Source organism: Nomascus leucogenys, unplaced genomic scaffold (genome assembly GCF_006542625.1).
Source record: "Nomascus leucogenys isolate Asia unplaced genomic scaffold, Asia_NLE_v1 000608F_170813_qpd_obj, whole genome shotgun sequence".
NCBI classification, from domain to species: Eukaryota; Metazoa; Chordata; class Mammalia; order Primates; family Hylobatidae; genus Nomascus; species Nomascus leucogenys.
Window position 1 is genome coordinate 55,058 of NW_022096743.1, and position 15,644 is coordinate 70,701.

The following is a 15,644-nucleotide window of genomic DNA, read 5'->3' on the forward strand; positions in this document are numbered from 1 at the left end:
TTCCCTCGTACATTTTTCAAAACATGTCTATATTACAGTATTTTTACTACTTTTATTTTCCTCTCCTCAGATTTTCTTACTTAGTTTTTAAAATCTTAAACTATGTGTGTTTTTTCTATAACACCTTAAATCTTTTATAAGTAGGATAAAGGTATAACGTGTGTTTAATTCATCACAGAAAATTTGACTTTTATTCCTCTTAGTTTATTTATCTATAGCAAACTGTATGGTGTGTTTTCCTCCAAAACTTTGCTCTAACTTCTGTATTAGGAACTATTAAGTGCGAAAATTCTCAAGCAGAACTATCTGCTTTCTGATCCTAGAACGTGATGGATGAAAATCATAAATGTTTTTGGTTGGAAAGGTATATTTGAGATCACTTATTTAAGCTCTGTTATTTTATGGATGACAAAACTGAGGCCAAAAATTGAATAACTTAACAGAAAGTAAATTTATACCACAGAATAGTGCTATTTCTACCATATAGTAATTTGCTTATCATCACCTTAAGACTTAATTTTTCCCTATCTATCTGGTTAGGCTTGGTCTTCAGACTTGGTGAAAATTCCATTATTAGAATTATAGAATTTTCTCTCAAGCTTTCTAGTATTTTCTTTTAGTTTTGTTCCTACTTCTGTCATAAATTTTGTTCCTTTGTTTTTTGTTTTGTTTAAGAAGCTTTTACTTGTCTAAATTTTTGTCCACAGTAAAATAGAGATAATTATAAACATAAGTTTTTATTAGGTAAACATTCTGATGTTATTTACTTATTCTTGAAGGTCTGAGCTGTCTCTAATTCCATTATTCATCCACCCAGCTTTAATTAATAACTTGTTTGAACTGCAAACTTACTGAGAAGAATATATAACTATAGGTGGGTAGATGATTAATTACCACACATTTTGGAGTATCTGTGTCTCTTAGATGTTGAGTTACTTGCATTGCCACTTAATTATTTAGAATTGCTTTTAAATGAAACTCTATGCCCGGAGTTTAAGCAGTGGTATAAATTACTTGGGAAATGTTTTGGATTTTGTCAGTATTACCTATTAAAAGACAAAATACATAGTTAAATGATTATGATATTGTTTCTCTCTCTTTTTTTTTTTTTTTTTAATTTTAGAGAGCAGCTGCTAGTTTAGTATCCAGAGAAGAAAGCAAAAATGATAATGCTGATAAAGCAGACAGAACTACAGAACCTGAACAGTCTCATTGCAATACAAGCACTCTCACGGAGCGAGAACCTAGCTCATCTAGTCTCTGTAGTATTGATGAAGAACATCTCACAGACATTGAAATAGTTTGCAGAGTTTTTTCTTCTAAAAGAAGTAATGTAAACTTTGTGACAGAGATATTTCATCAGGTAACATACCTCTCAGTATTTTTAATTTATAAGGAAGGCTTTTATCTTTAATATTAAACATACTGATTTTTAGCTGGGAACAGTGGTGTGTACCTTTAGCTGTAGTTGTTCAGGAGGCTGAGGTGGGAGAATCGCTTGAGCCCAGGAATTTGAGGCCACTTTGGACAACATGGTGAGACCGCATCTCTTAAAAAAAAAAAGACAGAAAGAAATTACTGATTATTAGCTATTTAAAATATATTCTTCATGTAGATTTTTTAAGTTTGTACTTAGTTTATATAATTTACATCTAATCCTGTAGTATTTTCTATTCTTTATATATTTTAGTTTGTGATACTTTTAGTGTAATAATTATTTTCCCCTTATACTCCTGTTTCCAGAATAATTTCTTAAATTACTCATTATAGATTGAAACTCTTCTATCATTTGGTTAATAAACTATAGTAAAATTATTTTATCTTCCAGTCTGTCATCAGTAAATGGTTTATGATATAAGAAGGGAGGTTTTTATTGCTTTTACCATCAAGGCTTAGTTTTGTCCTCTAAGGCATTCTGAAGTCAAAGTTGATTAAGACAGATATTTCTTAGGGAAAGTATAGGAATAAAAGGGAAAATAAAAGAACAAAAAGCTATTTTACATGAAATAGCTAGAAATCCCTAAGTGCATGTCCTCAAATATGTAGAAATTTTGTGGAAAAGAAACCTTATGAAAACTACCATTTGCTCTTGATGGCAAAGGCACTTAACTTTTACAGGTAAACAACATTGAGTTTTGCAGCTGAGGGGGATCATTCAGGTGTCTCAGCAAGTAAGTGGTAGATGTTTGAATAAAATGCCCACATCCTGGTTCCCGTGTCAGTGCTCTTTATTCAGTGCCACACTGCGTTCACATGCCAGGGAGCTCTCTAGGCAAAGCAAATAATCTTGATCTCCCACACATATTTATTGATGTGTAAAACAAAGCATGAGACAGCATTAGCCTTGTCAGCCTAAGTTAAAGAAACAAACTTGTTTTCATTTTTATCTAGTGTTGGCAGTGGTTCCAGCCAGATTTAAAGTTTGTGTTAACAGAATATGTAACAATTGGGAAAGGAAAGCTATTTGACAAATTATGTTGGAATACTCGTGGGGAGTTTTAAAGCTTTGTAGAACTATTCAGGCTCTCCAGTTGTTGAGTCAGTTTAAATAAGTTTATTTTTCTAGGCATTTGCTTCTTGTGTTTGTTTTCAAATTTGTTGACAAAGCTCATCACATCCTCTTATAATTCTTTTAACCTCTGAAGCATTTCATGTTCCTCCTTTTCATTCCCATCAATGCAGTATTTAATTGCCTGGTAATTTTTTAATTTTTTTGTAGAGCAGGGTCTTGCTATGTTGTCCAGGCTGGTCTTGAACTCCTGGCCTCAAGCAATCCTCCTGCCTTGGGCCTCCCAAAGTGCTGGGATTACAGACATGAGCCACTGTGCCTGGCCCTAGCCCTTGTTTGTTTTTCTCTCTTTTTTTTTTTCTTTTTTTTGATGGTGATTCTTGCCAGAGATTTGTCAGTTTTATTAGGCTTTTCTTTCTGTCTTTTTCTATCTTTCCCCCCCAGCCCCCATTCCTTTTCCTTTAGTGGTTATTGTATAAGTTTTAACATGTATACTTCACTTTTCAGGTTCTAAAGTTATTTTTTTACCCTCTTCCTAATCAATACAAGGACCTTAGAACCCTACTAGTCTGATTTTCCCCCCCAACATATATATTATTATCAAGTAATTTAGTTCTATTTTTTGTGTTGGTGTGTATTTGTTGTATATTTGCCACTTTATTTTATGATTTCTTCCCTTTCAGATCTTCTATTTAGAATCACTTTCCTCTGCTTGAAGTTAGTCATTTAGAAATTACTTTAGTGGATGTATGTTGGTATCAAACACTTTTAATTTTATGGAGTTTTCCCAACTTTATTGAGGTATACCCGACAAATAAAAATTGTATATATTTAAGGTGTACATTGTGATGTTTTGATATACCTGTACATTGTGGATGATTACTACAATCAATCTGATTAACATAATCATGGCCTTACATAGATAAAATTTCATTTGCTTGTATATGGTAAGAACACTTATGATAAAATCTTCTAGCAAATTTCAAGTGTAAAATACGGGATTATTAACTATAGTCACCATGCTAGATATCTGTTCATCCCACATAACTGAACCTTTGTACATTTTGATCAGCATCTCCCATTTTGCCTACTGCTCAGCCCTTAGTCACTACTATTCTACTCTGTTTTTGTAAGTTTGATTTTTTAGATTGCACATTTAAGTGAGATTATACAGTAAATTGTCTTTCTGTGTCTAGCTTATTTCACTTAGAATAATGTCTGCTGGGTTAATCCATGTTGTTGCAAATGGTGGGATTTCCCTCTTTTTGTTTTTTTGAAACAGGATCTCACTCCATTTCCCAGGCTGGAGTACAGTGGTGTGATCACAGCTCACTGCTCAAGTGATACCTATGCCTCAGCCTCCTGAGTAGCTGGGACTACAGGTGCACACCACCATGCCTAGCTAATTTTTAAAAGTTATTTTGTAGAGAGGGGTTCTCACTATATTGCCCAGGCTGGTCTCTAAGTCCTTGCCTCAAGCCATCCTCTCTCGTCGGCCTCCCAGCGTACTGGGATCGAAGGCGTGAGCCACTGTGCCTGGCCCTAGGATTTTCTGCTTTTTTTTTTTTTTTGAGATGGAGTCTCACGCTGTCACCCAGGCTGGAGTACAGTGGCACTATCTCGGCTCACTGCAAACTCCACCTCCCGGGTTCAAGTAGTTCTCCTGCCTCAGCCTCCTGGGTAGCTGGGATTACAGGCATGCGCCACCACACCCGGCTAATTTTTGTATTTTTGGTAGAGATGGGGTTTCACCATGTTGATCAGGCTGGTCTCGAACTCCTGACCTCATGATCTGCCCATCTCAGCCTCCCGAAGTGCTGGGATTGAAGGCGTGAGCCACTGTGCCCGGCCAGATTTTCTGCTTTTTAAAGGCTGGATAATACTGTGTGTGTGTGTGTGTGTGTGTGTATTTCTGGCTCTCTGTTCCATTGCTCTGTATGTCTGTTTTTTATGCTGGTACCATACTGTTTTGATTACTGTTTTGTAATGTATTTTGAAATCAAGACATGTGGGTACCTCCTGCTTTGTTCTCCTTGCTCAAGATTATTCCAGGTCTTTTGTTGCTTCTTCATACAGGAATTAACTGCTGATTTATGAGCTTGAATATTCTGGTTTCTTTGACAGTTATTTCTCATTGTAAATTGATAAATTATCACTCTGGTTTTATACATCAGTTTTTAGCTATGGCTAATATCAGTCTTTCCTCACAATTCATATTTAGCATGTTGGCAAAATCATATTTTGGAATCTGCAAGGATATAGGTCTCTGGTCTGTAGTAAATTCAAGCCACTAGGATGTAGTCTGACAACTTGTATAATATTTTAGCTCTGGAGGATATTAATTTTTTAAGATTATTAAATTTTATTTTTCATTGTTTTAGATTGACAGCAAAATTGAATGGGAAGTACATACTAATTTTTTAAAGCAGGTTAATTTTTCTGTACTTAGAATTTCTTTGGGATCATTTTAACTATTTTAATGTTTTAAATTTTATTGTGAATCTTTTTAAGGAAGGCTGAGCTGTTGCTACAACTGTAAAATAAATATTCTTACAGCAGGCAGTGATGATCAAAATCTTACCATTTGACCATTAAGCTGCTAGAATATGAGAGTGATAATTTAGGAAAGAGTTGATTAAAGAAAATAACAAATAAAGTAGTTTACTAAGGAATTAATAATAGCAAATAAACAAAAGGATTAACAAAACAACAATAAGTATTCTGTTGATATTGCACATTAAATTTTCATCATCATCTTGGGAGCTGACTTTTTTGCTGGTTTCATTCCGATAAAATAAGTTCCATTTGACCACGTGATTATTATTTAATACACCTACTGATAACTCTATAATAGAAAGTGGCAGATTTTAGGTAAAGGGTTTGTGATTTTTAAGATTGATATTAACAGGTAGCGTCATAAAAAAATAAAAAGTAAAAGCAATTTAATTCTTTTTTTTTTTTTTTTTTTGAGATGGAGTCTCGTTCTTGTTGCCCAGGCTGGAGTGCAGTGGTGTGATCTTGTGATCTCAGCTCACCGCAACTTCTGTCTCTCGGGTTCAAGCGATTCTCCTGCCTCAGCCTCCCAAGTAGCTGGTATTACAGGCATGCACCCCACACCCAGCTAATTTTGTATTTTTAGTAGAGATGAGGTTTCTCCATGTTGGTCAGGCTGGTCTTGAACTCCCGCCCTCAGGTGATCTGCCAGCCTTGGCCTCCCAAAGTGCTAGGATTACAGGCATGAGCCACCGCGCCCGGCAGCAATTTAATTCTATTTGCACCTAAAAAGTAAAGTAAAAATATTAACCCATAAACACAAACACACACAAGGAAAAGACTTTGGGTGATGAGATTAAGTGTATTTTTGCTGTTTTATTTTTCCCTGTCTGGATTGTGTAAATTTTTTTTTTATGAAAATGTGTTCCTGTGATGAGGAAAATATTTTTTTAAGATCCCAGAAAATACCGGAAGAAAAGAATAACTCTGAGATTTTTCTTTTAAATTTTGCCTTATTGTTAGACTATAGAACTTGATTATATGTAAAATGAAATATGCCAGCCTTAATTTTTTTCTTTGTATGCTTAGAAAAGGTGAGGTACCTTATTACATGTGATTTTTATTAGTTTGTGGAGGCAAATTTAATTTTTATTTTAAAATCAAAATCTGTTTTAAAAGAAATAGTTCTCAAAAAGACAATGATGACTGGGTGTGGTGGTGTGTGCCTATAGTTCAAGCTACTCAGGAGACAGAGGCAGGAGAATCGCTTGAGGCCAGGAGTTCAGTCTAGCCTGGGTAACATAGCGAGACCCTGTCCCTAAAATAATAAAAAATTTAAAAACCACAATAATGTAAGTTACAAAAAAGTATAACTTATGAAAAGTCGTATTTACATTGACCTTTGTAAGAGCTCAATTATTTCAGGAAGCAAGGAATATCACCATTCTGAGTAATACAATTTCAACTAATTTTTATTTCTTCTACTTGAAGTCAGTGCCTATCTACCACAAACATTCCTATATCAGTGTGCAGATAATTTGGAGACAACAGGCTTTTTATGACAATGAATTGGTTAACTTTTAAAAGTTGTTTTTTATCTCACATTTTATAATAAGAGAAATATATGTACAGCAGGTCTTTAAGAAACATTGTGTAACTATAATGTTGATGGCAAAAAAAAAAATAGATTCCCAGCAGGGGTCACTGTCTGTGTGGAGTTTGCATGTTCTCCCCACGTCTATGTGGGTTTTCTCTAGGTGCTACAGTTTCCTCCCATATCCCAAAACTGTACACATTAGGTGAATTGGTGTGTCTAAATGGTCTCAGTCTGGGTGTTGGGCTGTATGTGATTGCACCCCACAATGGAATGGCATCCTGTCCAGGGCTGGGTTCTTGTCTTGCCCCTGAGCTGCTGGGATACACTGGCCAGCAGTGATCCTGAATTAGAATATTTGGGTAATTAATTGTCTTACTTATTTTTATTAATCTTTCTTAAATGTATATATAGCTCACATTTATTTCAGTGTTTAATATTGTAAGTGTTTTGGTCTCTATTTAGAAGTTTGGTGATTTTTTTTTTTTACTAGAAATATCCCGTAGGAACTTAACTTTTATTTATATCAATTAGCTTATGGCAAAATGAGTTTTGTTATATGTCATTGTTTTGCTTAAAGTTGCAGTTTCCAAGAATCTGTGATGTGATGTGAAAAACATTACTGCATTAGTGGTTTGTGGCAAAGGAAAAAGTATCATTATCTTGATTCTCCTTTTTTTCCCTAGGCATTTTTATTACCAATTTGTGAAGCAGCAGCTATGAGAAAAGTGGTAAAAGTATATCAAGAATGGATCCAACAAGAGGAAAAACCTTTGTTCATGCAAGAGCCTGAAGAAATTGTGATCACTTCTTCAGACCTCCCTTGCATTGAAAATGTCACAGACCATGATATTTCAATGCAAGAAGGAGAAAAAAGAGAAGAGGTGAAGTTATAAGATTTATATATTTTAGTGTTTAATAGATTAAGAGTTTTGCAGAAACAATAATGGGTTAACACAAATATACTTGTTAAATGGGAAGATAAAGATATCTTTCAGTATATTTTGCAGCAGCAGTTTAGGTAATATAACACTAGTCATCTCAGTACCGTATAGCAAAGCCCTGTGATACCACAACTTTTAAAGATTAATATTGAGGTTGTATACTGATTCTTTAAGCCATTGTCTAAATGAAAATTAGGTACTATTATAAAGGTGTAATATTTCAAACTGTGGTACTACATCAAAATGGATTTTAAAATACATACTTTCAGGGGGGTGTTATTACCAAATCACAATTCCTCCTTCCCTGGAGGGAGTAACTATTTAGGAGTGGCTACTCAGCATAAGCCACAGTGTTTGGGCCCCCTCCTTGGAATCTTTTGCACTAGAGCTGATTTCAGAATGTGAAACTTCTTGACTTGGTAAAATAAGTTATTTTGTGATAAGAAAGACTAGAGTTTACTCACAGCAGGGAAAAGATGAGAAAAGAGAGAGCAGTAGAGGTGGCATTTGAGTCCCTGGGGTTCCATTTATTCCTTTGGTTGTTCAACGTTTGTCACAGGTTAGACTCCAACAGCAGATGCTAAGATGGAGTTAGGAGTGCAGAAAGTTTATTGAAAGTGATTTATCTGTTTTGTCTGATTTGCCTTTCACCATAAAGTTGTCTGCGATTGATACATACCTTGCTAAATCTAGATAGGAATGATTGAGTAATGCGTATTCACTTTAGTGGTTAATCTAACCTCATCAGTGGAATTTAGTCAGGATACTAATGTATGGATGACTAGGCCAATTCTGTAGGGATTTGATGAGCCTGAGCGTGTGTGTATGTGTGTATATACATGTATATGTATATATACACACATGCGTAGAGCACTCTCCCCCCTTCTAAGAAAGGGAAAAATGTAACTGAGAAATATAATTGAAGTAAATAAAATTAACCATATAAATTATGAAATAATATCTACAGTCCTAATTCTTACACACCAATGAAAAATATCAAATTTATTGATATTTTTATGCTGGAAAATAAACCTATGAGTTTAAAAAGAATTTGCTTTCCCTGACTTTGTTAGTCATGATGTGCCATATATAATGAGCCTACCCCACATCATTTACTATTCTTAAATAAGAATGATGGATAATATAAACTATCTACATACATAATTCAAAAACAAACAATGGAAGGAATGAAAGGAGAGAGGAAAGGGTAGATTGGTGATGTTAGGTGTGTTGTGTAACCAGCACTGGCTGCCATTAGAGATGTGGTTTTTCAAAGTGTCAGCGATTCTTGCAAATGGTGTGGTCCAAACCGAAAAGGTACAATGTACTGGTTTACATTTCTGATAAATTCAATATATAAGGGAGTCATTTAAATTTTTGGTGTTACAGTTATAAAGTGGAATTATGTTACAAATTCAGATAATTGTAAATGGGTTTTTAATTTTATTTATTATTATTATTATTATTTTGAAACAAGGTTTTCCTCTGTCGCTCTGGCTGGAATGCAGTGGCGTGAGCTCAGCTCACGGTAACCTCCACCTCCCGGGTTCAAGCCATCATCCAGCCTCAGCCACCCGAGTAGCTTGGACTATAGGCACTCGCCACCACACCTGGCTAATTTTTTTGTATTTTTAATAGAAATAGGGTTTCACCATGTTTCCCAGCTGGTCTTGAACTCCTGAGCTCAAGTGACCTGCCCACCTCAGCCTCCCAAAGTGCTGGGGATGACAGGCGGGAGCCACAGCCCCTGACCTAAATGGGCTTTTAAAATTCTCATAGCATCTGTGAGACATTTGAAAGACATACAGAATACAAGACAGTGTCTTTTTTGTGTGTGTAGGACTGCCATGTGCTGTGTAGGATGCTTAGCATTCTCTGTCCTATTTCGTTAAATTCTAGTGGTATCTTTTATTTATTGTGACAAGAAAACACTCTCACAAATTTCCAAATACCATACAAAGCTTTTGGTTGCCCACATTGAGAACAAGTGTTGGAGGTAGAAACATGAGCAGACATTATTTCTACCTTCACATAACTTCTGGTTTAGCCGGAAGACAAGCATACAAAATAAGTATTATTATAAAACAGTGTTACTGCTATGATCCTAGAGAATGAAAGAGAGAACACCTAACTCTGCTTGGGGAAATCACGGAATGCTTCATGGAAGAGGTAGTATAAGATAAAAGAGCAGGTAGACAAATGGAAAAGGTAACACACAGTGTGAATAGCACCTACAAATGTATGAGAAACCTTGAAAATATTTTTATTTGGCTGCAGCATAGAGTAGATGAGACAGAACGGCAGGAAATATTAGATAGACAGGACTGGATTCTGTTCAGTAACTTGTGTGCCATGTTAGTAGACTTTAATTACATCTAGAAACTGGAAAGCCTTTGAATAAGAGAGTAGCATGAATAGTTACATACTTCAGAAGGTCATACCAGGCCCAGAATGGAGGATAGATTGTAGGTCAATCTGTAGGGAAGGAGACCAATTAGGAAGGATTAGCAAAGTTTGGAAGTGAGATGATAAGTACCCGATCTAGGACAGTGGTAGTTGCAGTGGAAATATAAGGGAGAGGACAGATATATTAGTGTTTTTGAGGAATGGGGAGGTGTCGCAAGTTTCTTTCTTTTGCAACCAGAGTAGTTGCCATTCACACATGGATGGGAATTTTAAACAGCTCAAGTTTGGTGATGGCTAAGGCAGCTGGAGGGATTGGGTTGGCAGGAATGGGGGGAATCTGATTAATAAACTTATTTTTAAATATCTGAAGTTTGAGATGCTTGTGGGTCATTCAGGAAGAGCTCTTCAGAAGACACTTGATTGCAGGGACATGGAGCTTAAGAGAAAGGCTAGACTAGACCATGGCATGTTTTATTGGCTACTCAGGGCAGGGTTCCAGTACTGTTTCTGGTAATGGCAGAGCTGTTTGTATTGGACTAAACCTCTTGCATATTACAAACCCTATACAAAATATTTTTGTAAAACTTAATCATTTAAAGATATTGGTGAATGACAAGGAAGAAACTGGAGGGACACTTTAAAAAGAGAACTACAGAGTGCCATTTCTGTTTGTGTTTTTTAACTGAGGGAACTCCCTTGTCTGTAAGACTTGTTACAGCTAAAATGCAAGCAGAAAGCTGTAGTCTCAGTGATTTGAAGTTTCAGTATTCTTTGAATAATGAGAATTTTAGTACTCCTAAGTAGGATAAACATAAACCATTTTCTTTGTCATTTATTTGGATTCTGGCATTTAATTTAGAACAGAATTCATCTTTTTACAAAGCTGTAGGTAATATAATCCCATTCTTGAGTATGTGAGAGTATGAAAGGGAGGTTTATACATTAGACCTATAGAAGAATACTCTCTGGAATGATATAATCTCTGGCTGCTCATTATGGGTTTTGTTGTTGTTTTTTACTTTATATTTTTGTCATTGAGAATCCTTTTTTACAGTGAATATACCTTGTTTTTGGATTTGGATAAGACATCATCTATTTTGAGAGAAAGAAACCTGTTTAGCAGTGGGACCTGATAATTTCATTTACCTTTTCAACTTAACTGACTAGTTGCAGCATTCTTATTAATGAAATATTAAAAACTTGATATTTTGCTTCAGGAAAATGGGACCAATACTGCTGATCATGTTCGAAATTCCAGTTGGGCAAAAAACGGCTCCTACCAAGGTGCTCTTCATAACGCCTCTGAAGAAGCTACAGAACAGAACATACGAGCTGGCACCCAGGCAGTTTTGCAGGTGGGTCACTTTATGGCTATTTTTAAAAATAAAATAATCATTACATATTTCTGTTCAGTATTTCAGTATACAGTGTACTTTTCACAATATAATAAATTCACCACCTACATTTATCATTATGCCATATTATTTTTATTTTTTCCTTTCATCACTTAATATATTAATAAACATTACATATTATTCTAGATAATTTTAAATGTTATATAAATTATGGTGTACTGTCATCTGCAACTGATTTTTTTTATTAGCCATTCTGTTTATGAGATTTGTTGTTACTATACAGCCATAATTCATTTTAACTATTTTGTGGTATTGTACTTTATTTCACATTTTACTTATTCATTTTTCTGTTGATGGTCTTTTGTTTCCAGTTTTTCACTATTCCAAATAGTACTACAGTGAACTTTTTTTTTTTTCTTTTTTTTTTGAGATGGAGTTTTAGCTCTTGTTGCCCAGGCTGGAGTGCAATGGCACGATCTTGGCCCACTGCAACCTCTGCCCCCTGGGTTCAAACGATTCTCCTGCCTCAGCCTCCCAAGTAGCTAGGATTACAGGCGTGTGCCACTATGCTTGGCTAATTTTTGTATTTTTAGTGGAGACAAGGTTTCACCATGTTGGCCAGGTTGGTCTCGAACCTCCTGACCTCAGGTGATCCACCCGCTTCAGCCTTCTAAAGTGCTGAGATTATAGGTGTGAGCCACCATGCCTGGCTGTGAACATTCTTTTTTTTTTTTTTAGACAGAGTTTCACTGTTGTTGCCCAGGTTGGAGTGCAATGGCACGATCTCAGCTCACTGCAACCTCTGCCTCCTGGGTTCAAGTGATTCTCCTGCCTCAGCCTCCCAAGAACCTGGGATTACAGGTGCCCACCACCACGCCTGGCTAATTTTTTTTGTATTTTCAATAGAGATGGGGTTTCATCATGTTGGCCAGGCTCGTCTCAAACTCCTGACCTCAGGTAATCCACCAGCCTTGGCCTCCCAAATTACTGCGATTATAGGCATGAGCCACCACGCCCAGCTGTGAACATTCTTATATGTGTATTTTTATACGCAGCTGGGAAAATTTCCCTAGGGTATATACCAAAAGTGGAATTACTGAGTTGTAGGATTTGTACATTAATAACTTTACTATTATCGCCCAATTGTTCTCCACTTTGTCAGAATAATTTACATTCCCTCTAGTAGTGTTTGGGAGTTCTCATTTCCTTATGTTCTCCCTATTACTTGTACTGTCAGATTTTAATTTTTTGCTGGTCCTTTGTATGTGAAATATTGTCTCATTTTTAAAAAAATGTTTGTTTTTCCATTTTAGTTTGCTTTTCCTTCATCAGTACTGAATTTGAGCATCTATTCTTATCTATGAATTCATATGCTTTTTCATTATTTTGGGTGTTGGTCTTTCTCTTAACGGTTTGTAGGAGTTCATTATATTCATTCACTTTTTTTTTTTTTTTTTTTTGAGGTGGAGCCTCGGTCTGTCACCCAGGCTAGAGTGCAGTGGCACAATCTCAGCTCACTGCAACCTCTGCCTCCCAGGTTCAACCAGTTCTCCTGCCTCAGCCTCCTGAGTAGCTGGGATTACAGGCGCACATCACCATGTGCCTGGCTAACTTTTGTATTTTTAGTAGAGATGGGTTTTTGCCATGTTGGCCAGGCTGGTCTTAAACTCCTGATCTCAAGTCATCTGCCTGCCTCAGCCTCCCAAAGTGTTGGGATTATAGGCATGAGCCACTGTGCCTGGCCAATCATTCACTTTTTAAATCAAACTGTCCTTGTCAAGGCCACATGTGACCTCTACATTGTTAAATCAGATGTACATTTTTTCAGTCCTAATCCTGCTTGATTTATCAGAAGCATATACAGAGTAGATCATTCCTTCCCCATTGAAATGCTTCTTTGCTTGGCCTCCAGAATAGCATATCCTCCTGTTTCTTCTCACTTCATTGTCCACTTCTTAAAGCAGATTCTTTCACTGATTTTTCTGTAAAGCCCTGACCTTTTCATGTTTTAGTACCCAGGAATCAGTTCTTGAATCTCTTATTCTCTTGTCTCATACATATAGATGGCTTTAAATATCATCTATATGCTACAGCTTCAGATTTTTATATGTAGTCTAGGATCTCTCATCTGAATTCTGTGAATCCTTAACTAAAATATTCAAATATCAAATTGTCATTTTCACTTGGCTATCTAATAAGTGTCTCAAATTTGAGTGCTTTTCCTGCAGTCTTCCTTGTTTCATTTATTGGCAACTCTGTTTTCCATTTCCCTTAACGTTTGTCTAATTTGATGACAAATCCTGTCAGCTCTCCCTTCATAATGTGTACGGAATCTGACTACTGCTCAGCACACACACTACCTCTTGTGTCTAAGTCTCTATAATCGTTCATCTGTAATATTGTAGTAAGTTTCTAATTAGTCTCCCTGCTTCTGCCCTGCCCACCTGTCACTCTGCTCTGGCCAGAGGGATCCTGTAAAATGTAAGTCAGATTATGTCATTTTTCTGCTCAGAATCCTCCAGTGGCTTTCCATTATCACTAGGCAGCAATGCAGAAGTCTTTATAATGGTCTATAAGGCCATCATTGCTCCTCAGAGTGTGGTCCATAGACTAGGGCTGGCCCACAGCATAACTGCAAAACAGAGTAAAACTTTAGAAATGAAATAATTTAATACCTCTTAATTCTGTTAAAAAGTTTGCATTTGAATTTTGTCTTAATCTTTTTTCATTTCCTTTTTTCTATTCATTTTTCCCCCAGTTGATAGTCTTTATTTTTATTTTTTATTATTCCATGGATTATTGGGGTACCAGTGGTATTTGGTTACATGAGTAAGTTCTTTAGTGGTGATATGAGATTTTGGTGCACCTAACACCTGAGCAGTATACACTGCACCCTTTTTGCAGTCTTTTATCCCTTGCCCCCCTACCACCCTTCCCACAAGTCCCCAAAGTCCATTGTATCATTCTTATGCTTTTGTGTCCTTATAGCTTAGCTCCCACATATCAGGGAGAACATACGATGTTTGGTTTTCTATTCCTGAGTTACTTCACTTAGAATAATAGTCTCCAGTCTTATCCAGGTTGCTGCAAATGCCGTTAATTCATTCCTTTTTATGGCTGAGTAGTATTCCATTGTCTATATATACCACAGTTTCTTTATCCACTCATTGATTTATGAGTATTTGGGTTGGTACCACAATTTGCAGTTGCGAGTTGTGCTGCTATAAACGTGTGTGCAAAATGTCTTTTTCATATAATGACTTGTTTTCCTCTGGGTAGATACCCAGTAGTGGGATTGCTGGATTAAAATGGCAGTTCTACTTTTAGGTCTTTAAAGAATCTCCACACTGTTTTCCATAGTGGCTGTACTAGTTTACATTCCCACCAGCAATGTAAAAGTGTTCCCTGATGACCACATCCATGCCAGCATCTAGTGTTTTTTGATTTTTTTTTTTATTATGGCCATTCTTGCAGGAGTCAGGTGGTATCGCATTGTGGTTTTGATTTGCATTTCCCTGATCATTAATGATTTTGAGCATTTTTCACATGTTTGTTGGCCATTTGCATATCTTTTGAGAATTGTCTGTTCATGTCCTTAGCCCACTTTTTTATGGGATCGTTTGTTTTTTTTCTTACCAATTTGTTTGAATTCATTGTAGATTCTGGGTATTAGTCCTTTGTCAGATGTCTAGATTGTGATGATTTTCCCCTACTCTGTGAGTTTTCTCTTCACTCTGCTGACTATTCCTTTTGCTGTATAAAAGCTCTTTAGTTTAATTAAGTCCCAGCTGTTTATCTTTGTTTTTATACTGCTTTTGGGTTCTTGGTCATGAAATCCTTGCCTAAGCCAATGTCTAGAGGGGTTTTTCCAATGTTATCTTCTAGAATTTTTATAGTTTCAGGTCTTAGATTTAAGTCCTTAATCCATCTTGAGTTGATTTTTGTATAAGATTAGAGATGAGGATCCAGTTTCGTTCTGCTACATGTGGCTAACCTATCATCCCAGCACCATTTATTGAAAAAGGTGTCCTTTCCCCACTTTATGTTTTTGTTTGCTTTGTCGAAGATCAGTTGGCTGTAAGTATTTGGGTTTATTTCTGGGTTCTCTATTCTGTTCCATTGGTCTCTGTGCCTATTTTTATACCAGTACCATGCTGTTTTGGTGACCATGGCCTTACAGTATAGTTTGAAACCAGGTAGTGTGATACCTCCAGATTTGTTCTTTTTGCTTAGTCTTGCTTTGGCTATGTGGGTCCTTTTTCATTTCCATATGAATTTTAGAATTGTTTTTTCTAATTCTATGAAGACTTATGGTGGCATTTTGATAGAGATTGCATTGAATT

At 36.1% G+C, this 15,644-nt stretch overlaps 1 protein-coding gene across 2 annotated transcripts in view; it reads left to right on the forward strand.

Annotated features, from left to right (window-relative positions):
• LOC100601033 (ral GTPase-activating protein subunit alpha-1-like) overlaps positions 1-15,644 on the forward strand; it is a 75,464-nt gene that overhangs the window by 13,414 nt on the left and 46,406 nt on the right. For both annotated transcript variants that reach the window (XM_030808814.1, XM_030808813.1), the window contains 3 exons: positions 1,124-1,363; positions 7,283-7,480; positions 11,164-11,301. In XM_030808814.1, coding sequence (XP_030664674.1) covers positions 1,124-1,363; positions 7,283-7,480; positions 11,164-11,301 — 576 coding nt within the window. The remainder of the gene's footprint in view (positions 1-1,123; positions 1,364-7,282; positions 7,481-11,163; positions 11,302-15,644) is intronic.